Below are 13,084 nucleotides of genomic sequence, written 5' to 3'. Positions count from 1 at the left end.
ATCTTTGAGAACTGAGGAGAACTTTTCACATGTCTGCTTGTGAATTCTGGCACATCATTGGATATTTTTGGCTTTATACAAGGTTATTAAGCTTTTGTATGAGGCACATATCAAATTCTAAACTATATGACGTGGGCGATTAAAAGGCTGTGTAAAAATTAAAAGTTTCCTTCAGTTTTCTCTGTGCACAGATTCCTGATTTCTAAGTTTGGTGTCACTCATGGTAATCCTGGAAGGTCTTTTGTATCAAATTTTATTCAACCAAGAGATTCTTGTTTTTAACAGACTTGAAGACAAAAGTCAAATGGAAGATTCCACTATGAATAAAAACCCAACCATTATCTTAATTTGTGTCATGAAAACACAAAATTGAAATACTAACCTATTTTATGCACTGAATAAAAAGCTTGTGGTTTTCAGGATGTCTTGAATAAGTTAGTTATTCTTTAAAGTCAAACGGTTGAGGATCAAAGAAAAGGCACAAATACCTCTTTATAATGCCGTATCTCAGTCCCTGGGAATGATTTTCTGAATTAAGTGTTATAATGTATTGTACCTGTGTATCTTTGTTATTGTTACTGTAAAATATGCCTGAGGACATTTTTTGTTCTTTTTTCTCTCCAGATGACAGAAATGCTGCTCAGGAGAGTAGCTTAAGAGCCTTAATAAAAGAGCTGCCAGACACCCACTACTGCCTCCTCAAGTACCTTTGCCAATTCCTGACAAAAGTAGCCAAGCACCATGTGCAGAACCGCATGAATGTTCACAACCTCGCCACTGTATTTGGGCCAAATTGCTTTCAGTAAGTTAGTGAAGTTTTGCTGTTAATATCATCACATATCGCCTTTTCCTTTACAACTGCCTGAAATCACTGCAATGTAGAAGCATATTTCAGACTAAAAAGTCAACCAATTTATGTTGGAGAAGTTCCATTTTTGGTATTGAGCATTTTAGCCTTTTTTTTTCATCCCAGTTTTGAAGAAGGAAGCTATGCCTTCTTATGAAACTGTAATTTGTAATGTTTCAAACAACCTCATTTAAAATTCTGGAAATGAGTTTTACTTTCATTAAAATGGACATTTAAAAAAATCTAATCTTAAACATTGATTAGAAAAAAGGGAAGGAGTTTGATATAGTATGTAATTTTTTTAATAGTGATAAAGTTCAAATCATTGCTAATAGATGGAAAATAACAAGCAGAATATGTCAGTGAGAGAAAAATGTAACCTCAGCTACATTTATTCATTTTCTAGGAATAGACTAGAAATAAACTAGACTCCTTGGTAGGTGCTATATTTCTAGCCACAGAACTTTGGTAAAACTTTATATTTTCCCTGTTATTCCTTAAAGCTCTTTAATCATTGATACATGAACCATGATCTTGTAAACCAGAGATTTTGCTTTTAACTCTCCTATTAATACCTCTGATATCAGACATGTTCCTTCTACTTATAAGGAGAGAGAAAGAAAGAACACTCACACTTTAAAGCTCTCAGAAGTTCTCAGCAAGTTTTTTTTGTTTGTTTGTTTTTTAAATAGTATATCTGCTTATCCACTCCATTTATCTACAGACTCATTCAGCTGCCCGGAACTAGTAATATTACAGTCCTCAGAATGACTCTAAATATAAACTCTGGCTTAGATCGTAGTGACTGTGGAGAGAAATTCTACCTTGAATAACTAATCCCCCTTGTAACCTTAGAGAATTACATTTTAAATAATGGCATAGGATATGTTAGGGTCTTGTGAATAGATATCTCAGACACGGGCTCCACTAATATCTTATTCAGGAGCCCTGTGATAGTAAAAGGACGGTATTTGTTCTTTTTACATTTATCTGCAGAGTAAACCTTGGGTGACCTATGTGTAAGAAATAAAGGTAAGTAGAAAACTGTTCAGTAATTTTGAAACCCTAGATTCTAGAAGAGGTGAAAATGAATTTGTAAATAGAGTGCTTATTTAATGACATACGTATCATACTTCATTGCTGACTTGTTGGATTGGGCTTGACCTGGAATTTCTGGTAACCTGCTTCAATTAGTCAATCATAATATCCAGTAAGAAATGAGTTATATGGTCTTTTAATCAGTATAGCTTTTCAAATTTTTTTATTGTGGTAAAATAAACATAAAGTTTACCATTTTTACCATTTTGAGTATGCAGTTCAATGGCATTAAGTACATTCACATTGGTGTGATCTACTAATTGATGTGTATTCCTAAACTTTTGGATTTTGAAGTCACTATTAGGTACTTTTCTCACTGAAATAGAGTATAATAGTTATAGCAGGTAGTGTTTATTAAGAACTTACTAAGTACTGTACTCATTTATCTGATTGAGTCCAAAGAGGGAGAGATGGTTTATTTTGAACTTGAAGTTCCCCGATTTAGGACAAGAAAATAGTTACTTCAGTTCCTGTGACCACAGTTAGGTCAATGACCACAGTTAGTCCATAACTGTTATAAAAATCATCAGTAGAAAGCCTGCCATTTAAGGACACTTCTCTCACCATGAACCACTGAAAGACAAATGAAATACTTTTCAGTAACTTAGGTGAATACCATGTATACATTATATGGTCAGTAGAGGAGGATTTTTTTCTGAAAAGGGGAAATCCTCATGAAATGTTATCTTTTTAAAGGCTATAAACTTTAGATACAGAATGATATTGTTATGAAATATACAATAATGAAACTGGAAGGAATATACCAATAATATATGATTGGTATCCTGGATGCTGGGCTTCTTGGTGACTCTTAATTACCAGGTTTTCAACATGTACTTCCAGTTATGGGTTATTAAATCTAGATGATTGGGTAATATTATCACTGTAAAATATTCAAACAGTGTAGAGGTATATAGAATAAAAATATCGTCCATTAGTTCCTCCCATTCCAACCTCTTCTCTTTAGAGATAAAATCAGTAAAATACATAGCGGTAGATATGTATCCTTCTTTTTTGGGGGGGTGGGCACGCTGTGCAGCGTTCGGGATCTTAGTTCCCCCATGAGGGATGGAACCTGTGCCCCCTGCAGTAGAAGTGCCTAGTACTAACCACTGCACCACCAGGGAAGTGTCCCCTGCTTCTTCTTTTTGAACATAGCCATAAATCTTTTTTTTTTTTTTTGGCCATGCTGCGTGGCATGAGGGATCTTAGTTCCCTAACCAGGTTTTGAACCCACCCTCTGCAGTGGAAGGGCGGAGTCCTAACCACTGGACTGAGGGGGAAGTCCCATAAATCTATTTTTAAATATAAATGGGATTAAGATGCATATATAGTGAAGCTTGATTGTTTTTATGGTAACACTAGAACTTTTAATGACAAAATATTTATATACCTCATTCTTTTAACTATTAAAAGTGTGAATTTGTTCTAACTCAACTATCCCTCCATTAATGAGCACTGAGGTTGTCGATTTTTTTGATATTAAAACGGAGTTGCAGTGTGCATCCTGAGTGTGACTCTTTATGTACACTGTCTTATCGCTTTGTAGAAGCTCTTTAGGTCTCCTGTCCGTTATAAAGATTACAAACATTTTCTCCCATTCTGTTGTTTGCCTTTTAGCTTTATTTATGGTGCTTTATAAATTTTTTTGATTTTAATTTACTTCATGTGTCAACTCTTCCTCTTTTTATCAGAATTTAGGTCTTAATAATATTTCTAAATAATATTAATAATGTCTTGCTTAATGCTAATAATATCATAAAGGTATTTCAAAACATTTTTCTTTTGTCATATTTATAGGCTTTTATGATTAGGTTTTTACTTTATCTAGAATTTATTTTTTAATGAACTAATTTATTTATTTATCTATTTTTGGCCGCGTTGGGCCTTCGTTGCTGCGTGTGGGCTTTCTCTAGTTGCGGCGAGCGGGGACTACTCTTCCTTGTGGTGCGCGGGCTTCTCACTGCTGTGCCTTCTCTTGTGGCAGAGCACGGGCTCCAGGCACATGAGCTTCAGTACTTGTAGCACGTGGGCTCAGTAGTTGTGGCTCGCGGGCTCTAGAGCACAGGCTCAGTAGTTGTGGTGCACCGGCGTAGTTGCTCCGCGACATGTGGGATCTTCCCGGACCAGGGCTCAAACCCGTGTCCCCTGCATTGGCAGGCGGATTCTCAACCGCTGCGCCACCAGGGAGGTCCTAGAATTTATTTTTGTATATATCACATATGGATCCAGTTTGATTTTTCTTCAAGTAGATAGCTAATTGTTACCAAATCATTCATTGAGCAGAACATCTCTTTGCTAATTTGCAGTGCCAACTCAGTCACATGTTAACTTCCTACACGTACATGAGTTTGTTTCTGGTGTTTGTATGGCTTCTCCCTGTTTTCCATATTTCTATTACATTTACCCTTTCAGAGGAAGTTTAGAGTCTCCATGGTAAGTGGTATCTCATTGTGGTTTTGATTTGCATCTCCCTGATAACTAATGACGTTGAATATCTTTTCATGTGCTTATTGGCCATTTGTGTATCTTTGGGAAAATGTCCATTCAGAGCCTCTGCCCATTTTTAGTTGGATTTTTTGTCTTTATTATTGAATTGTAAGAGTCTTTTCTATATTTTGGATATAAGTCCCTTATCAGATGCAGGATTTACATATATTTTCTCCTATTCTATGAGTTGTCTTTTCATTTTCTTGATTGTGTCCTTTCAAACACAAAATTTTAAATTTTGATAAAGTCCAATATATCTAGTTTTTCTTTTGTCACTTATGCTTTTGGTGTTGTATCTAACACGATTTTGCCCAACGCATGAAGACTTTTTTAAGAGCTTTATTGTTTTAACTCTTACACTTAAGTCTATGGGGTTAATTTGAAGTTAATTTTTGTGTGATGTAAGGAAGGAGTGCAACTCCATTCCTTTGGATGCAGTTGTCCTAGTACCATTTGTTGAAAAGACTGTTTTTCTCCATTGAATTGTCTTGGCACTCTTGTCAGAAATTGGTTAACCATATGGTTAGGGTTTATTTATGGACTTTCAGTTTTATTCCATTGATCTATTATATATCTATCCTTATGCGGTTACCGCACTGTCTTGATTCCTATGGCTTCTTAGTAAGTTTTGAAATCAGGAAATGTCCATCTTCCAACTTCGTTCTTCTTTTTCAAGATTGCCCCTTGCATTTCCATATAAATCTTAGGATCATATTGTAAATTTCTGCAAAAAAAAAAAGCCAGCTGGTGTTTTGATAGGAATTCTCTTGAATATGTAGGTCAATTTTGGGAGTATTGCCAGCTTAACAATATTGAATCTTCCAATCTATGAACATGGGATGTCGTCTTTCTACGTACTTATGTCTTCTTTAATTTATTTCGACAATGTTTTATTGTTTCCTGAGCACAAATTTCATACTCTTTTGTTAAATCTATTCTTAAATGTGTATTCTTTTAGATGCTATTCTAAATATGTTTTCTTAATTTTATTTTCAGATTGTTCATGGCTAGTGCTAACATAGTTTTAATTTGCATTTATTTTATTATAAATGAAGTGGAACATCTTATATTTAAGGGCCATTTGTGTATCTTTCTCTCGACGTGTTTGTTCGTGTTTTTGCCCATTTTCCTATCAGGTCCTCAGGGTTTTTTTTTTTTTTTTTTTCTCTTGTTGGATATTTATTTATTTTGCTCTCTTTTTTCCTCTAGTAAACACATTTAAAACTCTGATTTTCTGTCAGTCTCATTTTGTCCCATCACATTCACTATTATTGTATCTCTTCTTGTCATAGTTTGGATTGTCCAAGTTCTAAGCCCTGAGACTGAGGTTTCAAGCAGGAGTTTTCTTGGGTAGTGCTCTTTGGAACCATACCTGTAAGGAATAGAGGGAAGAAGGATTAGGCAGAAGTTGAACTGCTCTACAGTGGTAACAAAGGCCTCACTCAGTCCCAGCATTACTTAGAAGCTGGGATGGCTTTTCAGAGATACCCTAAATTGAGTCAAGGAGGTTGGTCCATTTACCCCATCTCCATCAGTCACTGGAAGTGAGCTGTGCCCAGGGAGGTGGTGTAATCTTAGGGGAGGGACTTGGCTACGAGCCATAAGTAGGCGACACTCTCGGCACCTGGAGTAATGAATATTTCTGGTGTGAAGGGGCATGTGAGGCCCACAAAGTCCACTATATTTGTATACTAATGTTTTTATAATATACTACGGTACAGTAATACATATTTTTCTATGAAAATTTCAGCAAACTTTTGACTGTAAGTTGTATATGGTTTTTCTAGGGAGATCCCTAATATTCTAGTTTCTAAGACAAGTACAAGTCCTCCTAAAGAATGTTCTTAGAGATTAGAAGCAATTGCTTTCCTAAGTTTTGAAAATTATTAAAATGGGTACTGGATTTTCAGTGGTTTGGATAACATGACATAACAAAAGAATGTTATTCTAGTCCTTGTTCTGTCATTTGATAGGTGCAACCTTCTGTGTTATTTATTTTTCTGTTAAGTTTTCTGTAAAATGGGACCTGTAGAGTTTGCTTTGAAGCTTAAGTGAGACTATAGGAGAAAGTCCTGGTGCATAGTAGACAGTTGGTAAAGTGGTGTTGAAATGTGTGTACATTTAACTGAACACATTTACAGTTGCATTAAGGGAAAGATCAGGTTTTATACCTTTTGCCCATCATACCGCTTAATGAAGTGAGCTCCTTAGAAATGTGAGGTGAGAGACATGACATTTTTTTCTACCTCAGTTGTCTTAGTTTTCACTTTCTTCTTACATATATTACGATCATACAGTATTGAGTATGCCTTTTAATATTTAAAGAAGGTATTTTTTTCTTGTCCAGTAAAACTTCTAAATACAAACCAACTTCTTCAAATTATCAGACACACATCTTGTGACCTCCCCAGATTGCCTTGGCACTATCCGCCTCCCAGACGAATCTGCCACCAGGGATTGACTGTTCAGCTGCCTTGGGAATGCTGGATCCTTCTCCTTGGCTGCTGCCTTGCAGCTGGGCCAACCAGCCGCCTGCCCAGAGCTTCCCCCATCACTTTTGGACTCTGGACTAGGATCTGAATTCCTGATGGGCTGCCAGAGGGGCTGGATAAGGTAACCTGAAAGTCTAGAACAGTTAAGTCCCTCTGAGTGAACCATAGCAGTGCAGAACAGGAGTTGGGAGGAAACCAGCTAGATCCCTTCTTTCACCCTCCCATGGAATACTGCATGCCATGGCTTCTCTCTCCTTGCAGCCCACCTGCTGAATTCCAGGCCATCAAACAGCATCTTTCAAACAAACTGTTGTGTGTCTTGGTGTTCTTTGTGAAATAGCTATGCACACTATTCATTGTTTCACATCCCCACTGGCCTCCTTTCCTCACCCATGTTGACCTGTCCCCTGCTTCCAAAGTTATGCACCAACGTGCCCATCCTTGCCCCAGTCTCGGGTTTTGGTTTTTGTTTTTTGAGAATCTGCTCTAAGGCACTGTGCACCTAAGGACTCAGCAGGTTGCTCCAGTACAGGAAGAAATCTATTTTCTTAAGTTATGGTGAGAGTGTTGTACTTTAAGAATTTTAAAGAATAATGTTGGCTATGCATGATTTTTTTTTTTTTTTTACATGCTGACTTTGGAACCTAATTTCCTCATAAACAGCAACTTCACTGTAAACATTTTACCTCCCCGGTATTATTATAGGAGTCCTTTGAGTTTGAAGTTTCCTTTGAGAAAAAGTATTCAAAGCTGAGAATGATGTTAGAAAAAGCTAAATATTTGTATTTACTCTTACTTATTATTAATTTAAAAATCTATTTGTTAAATAGACATTGATGAAGAGACCAAAGACCCCCTAGTGATGCTTTAGCTGAGTTTTTGTTTTTTTTTTTTTGGTTGTTTAATGTTCTTGACACTCTGCATTAAACTCATTGTGTAGACTCAGTTTCCATCATTTAATAATATCAATAACATCAAAATTTAATATCCAGTAATTAAAACAAATCTGCTAATTGCTACCGATGAGTAAGCCATTTTGATCAAACTCTGCTTCATCCCTTTGCTTCCTTTGCCTTTTGTCTATAGATCAGGAAGTTAATCCTATCCCTTAAAACAAATGTTTCAGTGTTAATAAGTTAATCAGTAATATAGGTATTTCTGAAGCTTAAAGAGATAGATCAATTTTAGATTTTGAATGATAAGGCCTTCCACATGTGCTTCTATCCGAAATATTACGTTTTTGCTTAGAGACAGCATAAAAATGGTTTTAAAGCTGCTATTGGCCTCTTTCAAATGTTGAAAAAAAAACTAACACAGTAAGTTAATGGTACCAAGTCACTAACTTATAACCTGTGGTTACATGATCTGTGTGTGTGTATAATTAGGTATTTGGACATCACTTAATATTAGATGAGATCAGCTAAATTTGTAGACATAAACAGGATGTGTAACCAGATAAGCCTGCAATGTTGCTGTCATCTTATCTGCTAACTGCTACTAAGAAGCTTTGTTTGGTTTGTAGCCCAAATGTTACTTTTGGGAAATTGGTCATTTGGATTGAAAAATGTAGATGGTTGATCTTTAAAAAAAATTAAGCCCAAGCCCTAGTCTCACATATTTATATATTTATAACCTGTTGACATATCTCTTTATAAACTGCAAGTTGTTCATGTAACTTTTATCACAATTGTATATATTATCGTCATCCTCCATAAACATGTTTTTGGCAATTAAAGAATGGGTGAGTGGAAAGTTTGGTCTTTCTCTGCTGAAACCCGGACCAGCCCTTTCCCGTGGTTACTTCATTGCCTGTACTTCTGTGTTATCAATCACCCATCACTTCTAATTGTCTTAATTGACTTTCCAGTTGCCTTTTTTTTCAAAATGGGTATAAGTTTATTTTTTATTATAAAAGTAACATTAATTTAAAAAGAGAAGCTTTTTTTCGTACCAAAAAACCACAAGTATAAGGATGAAAATGAAAATCATAATTCTACACCCACATTCAGTCATTGTTTGTACTTTGGCTTAAGTGCTTCCATATTCTTTTCTCTGAATGCTCACATATATATTTATATTTGTTTGATTAAAGATGAGGTAGTAAAATATTCCTGCTTTGTAACCCTTATTTAAGAACTTAATGTCATCTACTGTGGCATTTTTCCATGCTTATAATTTTACCTCATCATTTCTAATGACCGCATAGTGTTCTGATCTTTTGATCAATATCCTTTACTTAAGCCATCCCTATAAATGGCATTTCACAATTTTTTTCTCAGCGGTGATAACAGGTAACGTTTATTGAGTGCTTACTAAGTTCCTTGCAGTGTTCTGGGTGCTTTTCATTTATTTGCCAATTTTATCCTTAAAACCCTATGAGGCAAATACTATTATTGTCTGTACTTTACTCATGAAGAAATTGAAGCACAGGAAGTTAAACTTGCTGAAGGTCACGTGGGTAGGAAGAGGTTAGCGTCAGGAGTCCGGATCCAGACAGCCTGGCTTCTCAACTCCAAGCTCTTAATCACCACTCAGTACCTGTTCCCCCTATAAACAGCATTGCAGAGACTATTATCGAACATACATTTTTCACACGTCACTAATTATTTTCTTTGGATGTACTTTTAGAAGTAGACTTGACTAGTCAAAGGATATTTGTATCATCAAATTTTTTCTTCATCGAGAGGTTGTACCAGTTCATGCTGGAGCGTCCACCTCTGAATGTCTCCCCTTTCCCACACCTTCTCCAATACTGATGTTATTATTTTTCATAGTGGCCTATATAATAAGTGAATATTATTTCTTGTTAAAAAAATGTTGCTTATTTGATTATTGTGAGGTTCAAAATATTTAAAAACCTGTTTTCCCATATAGTTTTTCTTTTGTAAATTGCCTTTTTACTTTTTTCAGGCTTTCTAAGCTGGTGAGTTTTGTTTTTGTTTTTGTTTTTCTTGGTAATCAATTTGTAAGAGTTCCTTTTGTAGTACAACTATTAATCTACTGTTATATATTAGAAATACTCACAGCTTATAATTCACATTTAAACTTCATAATTCTTTTTGCCATAAAGAAGTTCAAAATTTTTATTAATCCTGTATATCAATTTGTGTTGTTTGGGTTTGATGTTATCCATAAAAGACCTTCTACCTCAAGGTTGTAAGAATATTTACTTATATTGTCTCAATATTTTTGCAGTTTCATATTTTGATAATTAAATCTTGAGTATATGTGAACATTAGAAAAGGTATGATATGGGAATCTAAAGTTATTAAATATTCTCCTATATTTTATCATAGCATATTTATAATTTTTAAAATATTTAGATACTGAATTCTAGTGAAATTTACTTTGGAATAAGGTATGCTTTAAGAATATAATTTTAAAAAAATGTAATTTTTCACTGAAATAATTAGCCTGCTAACCAAACACCTAGAGAGTAATTCATACTTTTCCAACTGATTCAAAAAGTCACTTTTGTCATTACTATATCAAATTTTTAGATATATTTTGGCCTTATCTGGGCTCTCTTCCCCTACTTGAATGTGTCTGCCTCTCTGGTGCTAGTATCATACCCTTTCTATTTTAATGTCATGAGTGATATTCTTCCACTTAATTCTTTTTCAGGATTTTCCTGGATAATTATGTGCATATATTCTCCTAGAACATCAGAATATTTTTCTAGATTGAAAAATTCCCATTGAGTTTTAGTTTTAATCAGGTATAGTTTGAAATATTTAATATTGAGTCATTCATTCATTTAGTAAAATGACATATCTCCCCATTTAGTCCAATTTTTACTTACAGATTTTTTCCCTAAAGTTGTAGACGTTTGAAAAAAAAAAGTAAAGTTGTCAAGTATACGGTGAAAAATCATCCACTAATCCTAGGTAATACCAGAAATACTAACTTAAAATGTTTTGTCTATTCCTTTCAGCTTTCTTTTTATGTATATATTCTTTTGTAAATTTTATGTTTTACATTTTATATACCTTTTTAATCCTGCTTTTTTTTTTTCTTACAAAATATTAAATTATTATGTTTCCCATGTCATTTAAATCCTTTAGTTTTACATCTTTTTTGTTTGCTCATAACCAAGCTTTTTTTGTGTAGAAGATGACAGGCTTATATATTAAATTCTGTGTGTATACAAAAAGTATGTTCCTCAATTATGTATTTCTCAGGGTGCACCCATAAGCATAGTTGGTACTCTCATACTTTTATGGATAAAAAGCTGAAGTGTACAAAGTATCGATCTTTAGGATTACAGAAGCTAAAATAGAACTGAAATTTATTTTGGTTTTTTCCATTTGAAACTCTGAACGAGGCAAGAGAATAATCAATTGCTTTTCAGAGAGAAAACAACCACATTGATGCAGAAAGATTTCTACATTATCATTGTCTCTTGCTCAGATGAATAGAAGTATAGGTCGAACCATATAAAACTGCCATTTTTCTAGTTCAAAATGGCCAAATATTGCAATTACATATAATTAAATCTAATAGTAAGCTCAAGTCTACTATTCCCTTTATTATCAGCTAAGAACATGAGCTTGAATCATAAGAAATCAAATATACATATTGAAGATGATACTACAAATTCTCTATTAGCTGTTCTCTTACTTTTTTGCAGGAATAATGATGGTGTATAATTTTGTGTGACCCATACATAGTGTTCCTCCCAATATTCTGTGTGAAGGTAAAGTTTATTACTCTGGTTAATGGTAATAATGATGCGTCAAGCCTTGATTTTTTTAAATGTAAGCAATTAGAAAGGGTGCTTTTTGACCTTGGTCTCACTCAAGAGATGGCAATGTACTAACCTTAGATCTGCAAGTGGTTGCAAAAATAGAAATAGATTGCTTGTTTATAGTATATGAGATAAGCAACCAATAGTACTGAAAAATGTCCAGGGTAATTTACATCCTTTCTTATGTGAAATAAGAATTTACTTTTATATTGCAAGGAGCAGAGATTTTTTTTTTCCCCCTAGTACTCTTAGGTCAATACATTTAAGGTCAGTGCTGATGTGAGAAAAAGGGTAAAGTAGATGGCTTGCAGGTCTTTTACCCCATCAGCGTGATGCAGTGTTTTTAAAATGTGTGAACCCTTCTCTGGAATATACCTCTTTAGAGAATAACCAGGCTCAGTAGTTGAACATTACTGATTGGGGCCAGAGCAAAAAAATCTCTCATCCTTTTAAAAATAATACCTTGAGTCCTTCAGTCTCTGTGGGAATGCAATAAATAAGCAATAACGTCTGCCTGACCGTTAATGATCAGCTGGGAAAATATATGGTCCAGGGTAAATTCAAGGTCCTTTAAGTCAGTCAGTTATTTATTAAAGAGAAATGTTCAGCCAGAAGTCATCAACACTCCTCTGTTAAATACTGATTTAAAAAATGAAATTGCATGTTTCCCTTCAAAAATACCTTCAGAGGACTTCTACATTCATGATCTTGCTTATTCCTTGTATCAGTATTAGGAAGAGAGAAGGCCGGTTGATTTTATTTCACAAAGGCTGACTTGAGGCTCCATCAGATGGCTTGTGGCTGGATGTCAATGATTGGCTTCAAGTTATATAACTTGCAGGCAGGAAGACTAAGAATAGGATGTCTTCTGATTCCTGGCCTGCTGGGTCTTCCGCTACATCACATATTTTCTCAGCTATAGAAGTTGTCATTTACTGCACCGTGCTTTATCTCAGCAGTCATGGGTTACGCGCGGGATTAATAACCTTCATTGTATTCTTTGCCTTGATGTCCATACGTGAATAGTCAGTTTTTAAATATAACTTTAAAAAATTGAAGAAAGCATTTAAAATGAATATTCTTCTCTTCGGGGGGAAAAACACAAACGCAGACTCTAATAATTCTGCTTTCTCATTTCATACCTCTAAAAGAAAATTCAAGTGAAAGCAAGATCAAATTACTAATGTAATGGCTGCTGTCTATAAGATTTCAAGTAAAAACTAGTGCCATATGTCTTGTGCAAGGGGAATCTTAAAAATAGCTATTGACCTTTTAAGCTTTTTGACATCATCAGCCAGTAATGACAAGCAGCAGATTTAGGCATACATGCAAAAATATATAGATGTATACATTGAGGCATGTTACCTCACCGTTGACAAAATCCAGTGACAAATTTATATTCTCAACATT

General features: G+C 34.7%; 1 protein-coding gene across 5 annotated transcripts in view; it reads left to right on the top strand.

Annotated features, from left to right (window-relative positions):
- FAM13A (family with sequence similarity 13 member A) overlaps positions 1–13,084 on the top strand; it is a 343,034-nt gene that overhangs the window by 56,312 nt on the left and 273,638 nt on the right. For 4 of the 5 annotated variants that reach the window (XM_036852674.1, XM_036852673.1, XM_036852671.1 and 1 more), the window contains exon 4: positions 625–802. In XM_036852674.1, coding sequence (XP_036708569.1) covers positions 625–802 — 178 coding nt within the window. Of the gene's footprint in view, positions 1–624; positions 803–7,007; positions 7,049–13,084 lie in introns of those variants that run through there. The other variant, XM_036852675.1, reaches the window with a different exon arrangement.

This window comes from Balaenoptera musculus, chromosome 5, assembly GCF_009873245.2.
Source record: "Balaenoptera musculus isolate JJ_BM4_2016_0621 chromosome 5, mBalMus1.pri.v3, whole genome shotgun sequence".
Classification (NCBI taxonomy): domain Eukaryota; kingdom Metazoa; phylum Chordata; class Mammalia; order Artiodactyla; family Balaenopteridae; genus Balaenoptera; species Balaenoptera musculus.
Note: the sequence above shows the minus strand (reverse complement) of the source record. Positions and strands in the feature narration are given on the sequence as shown.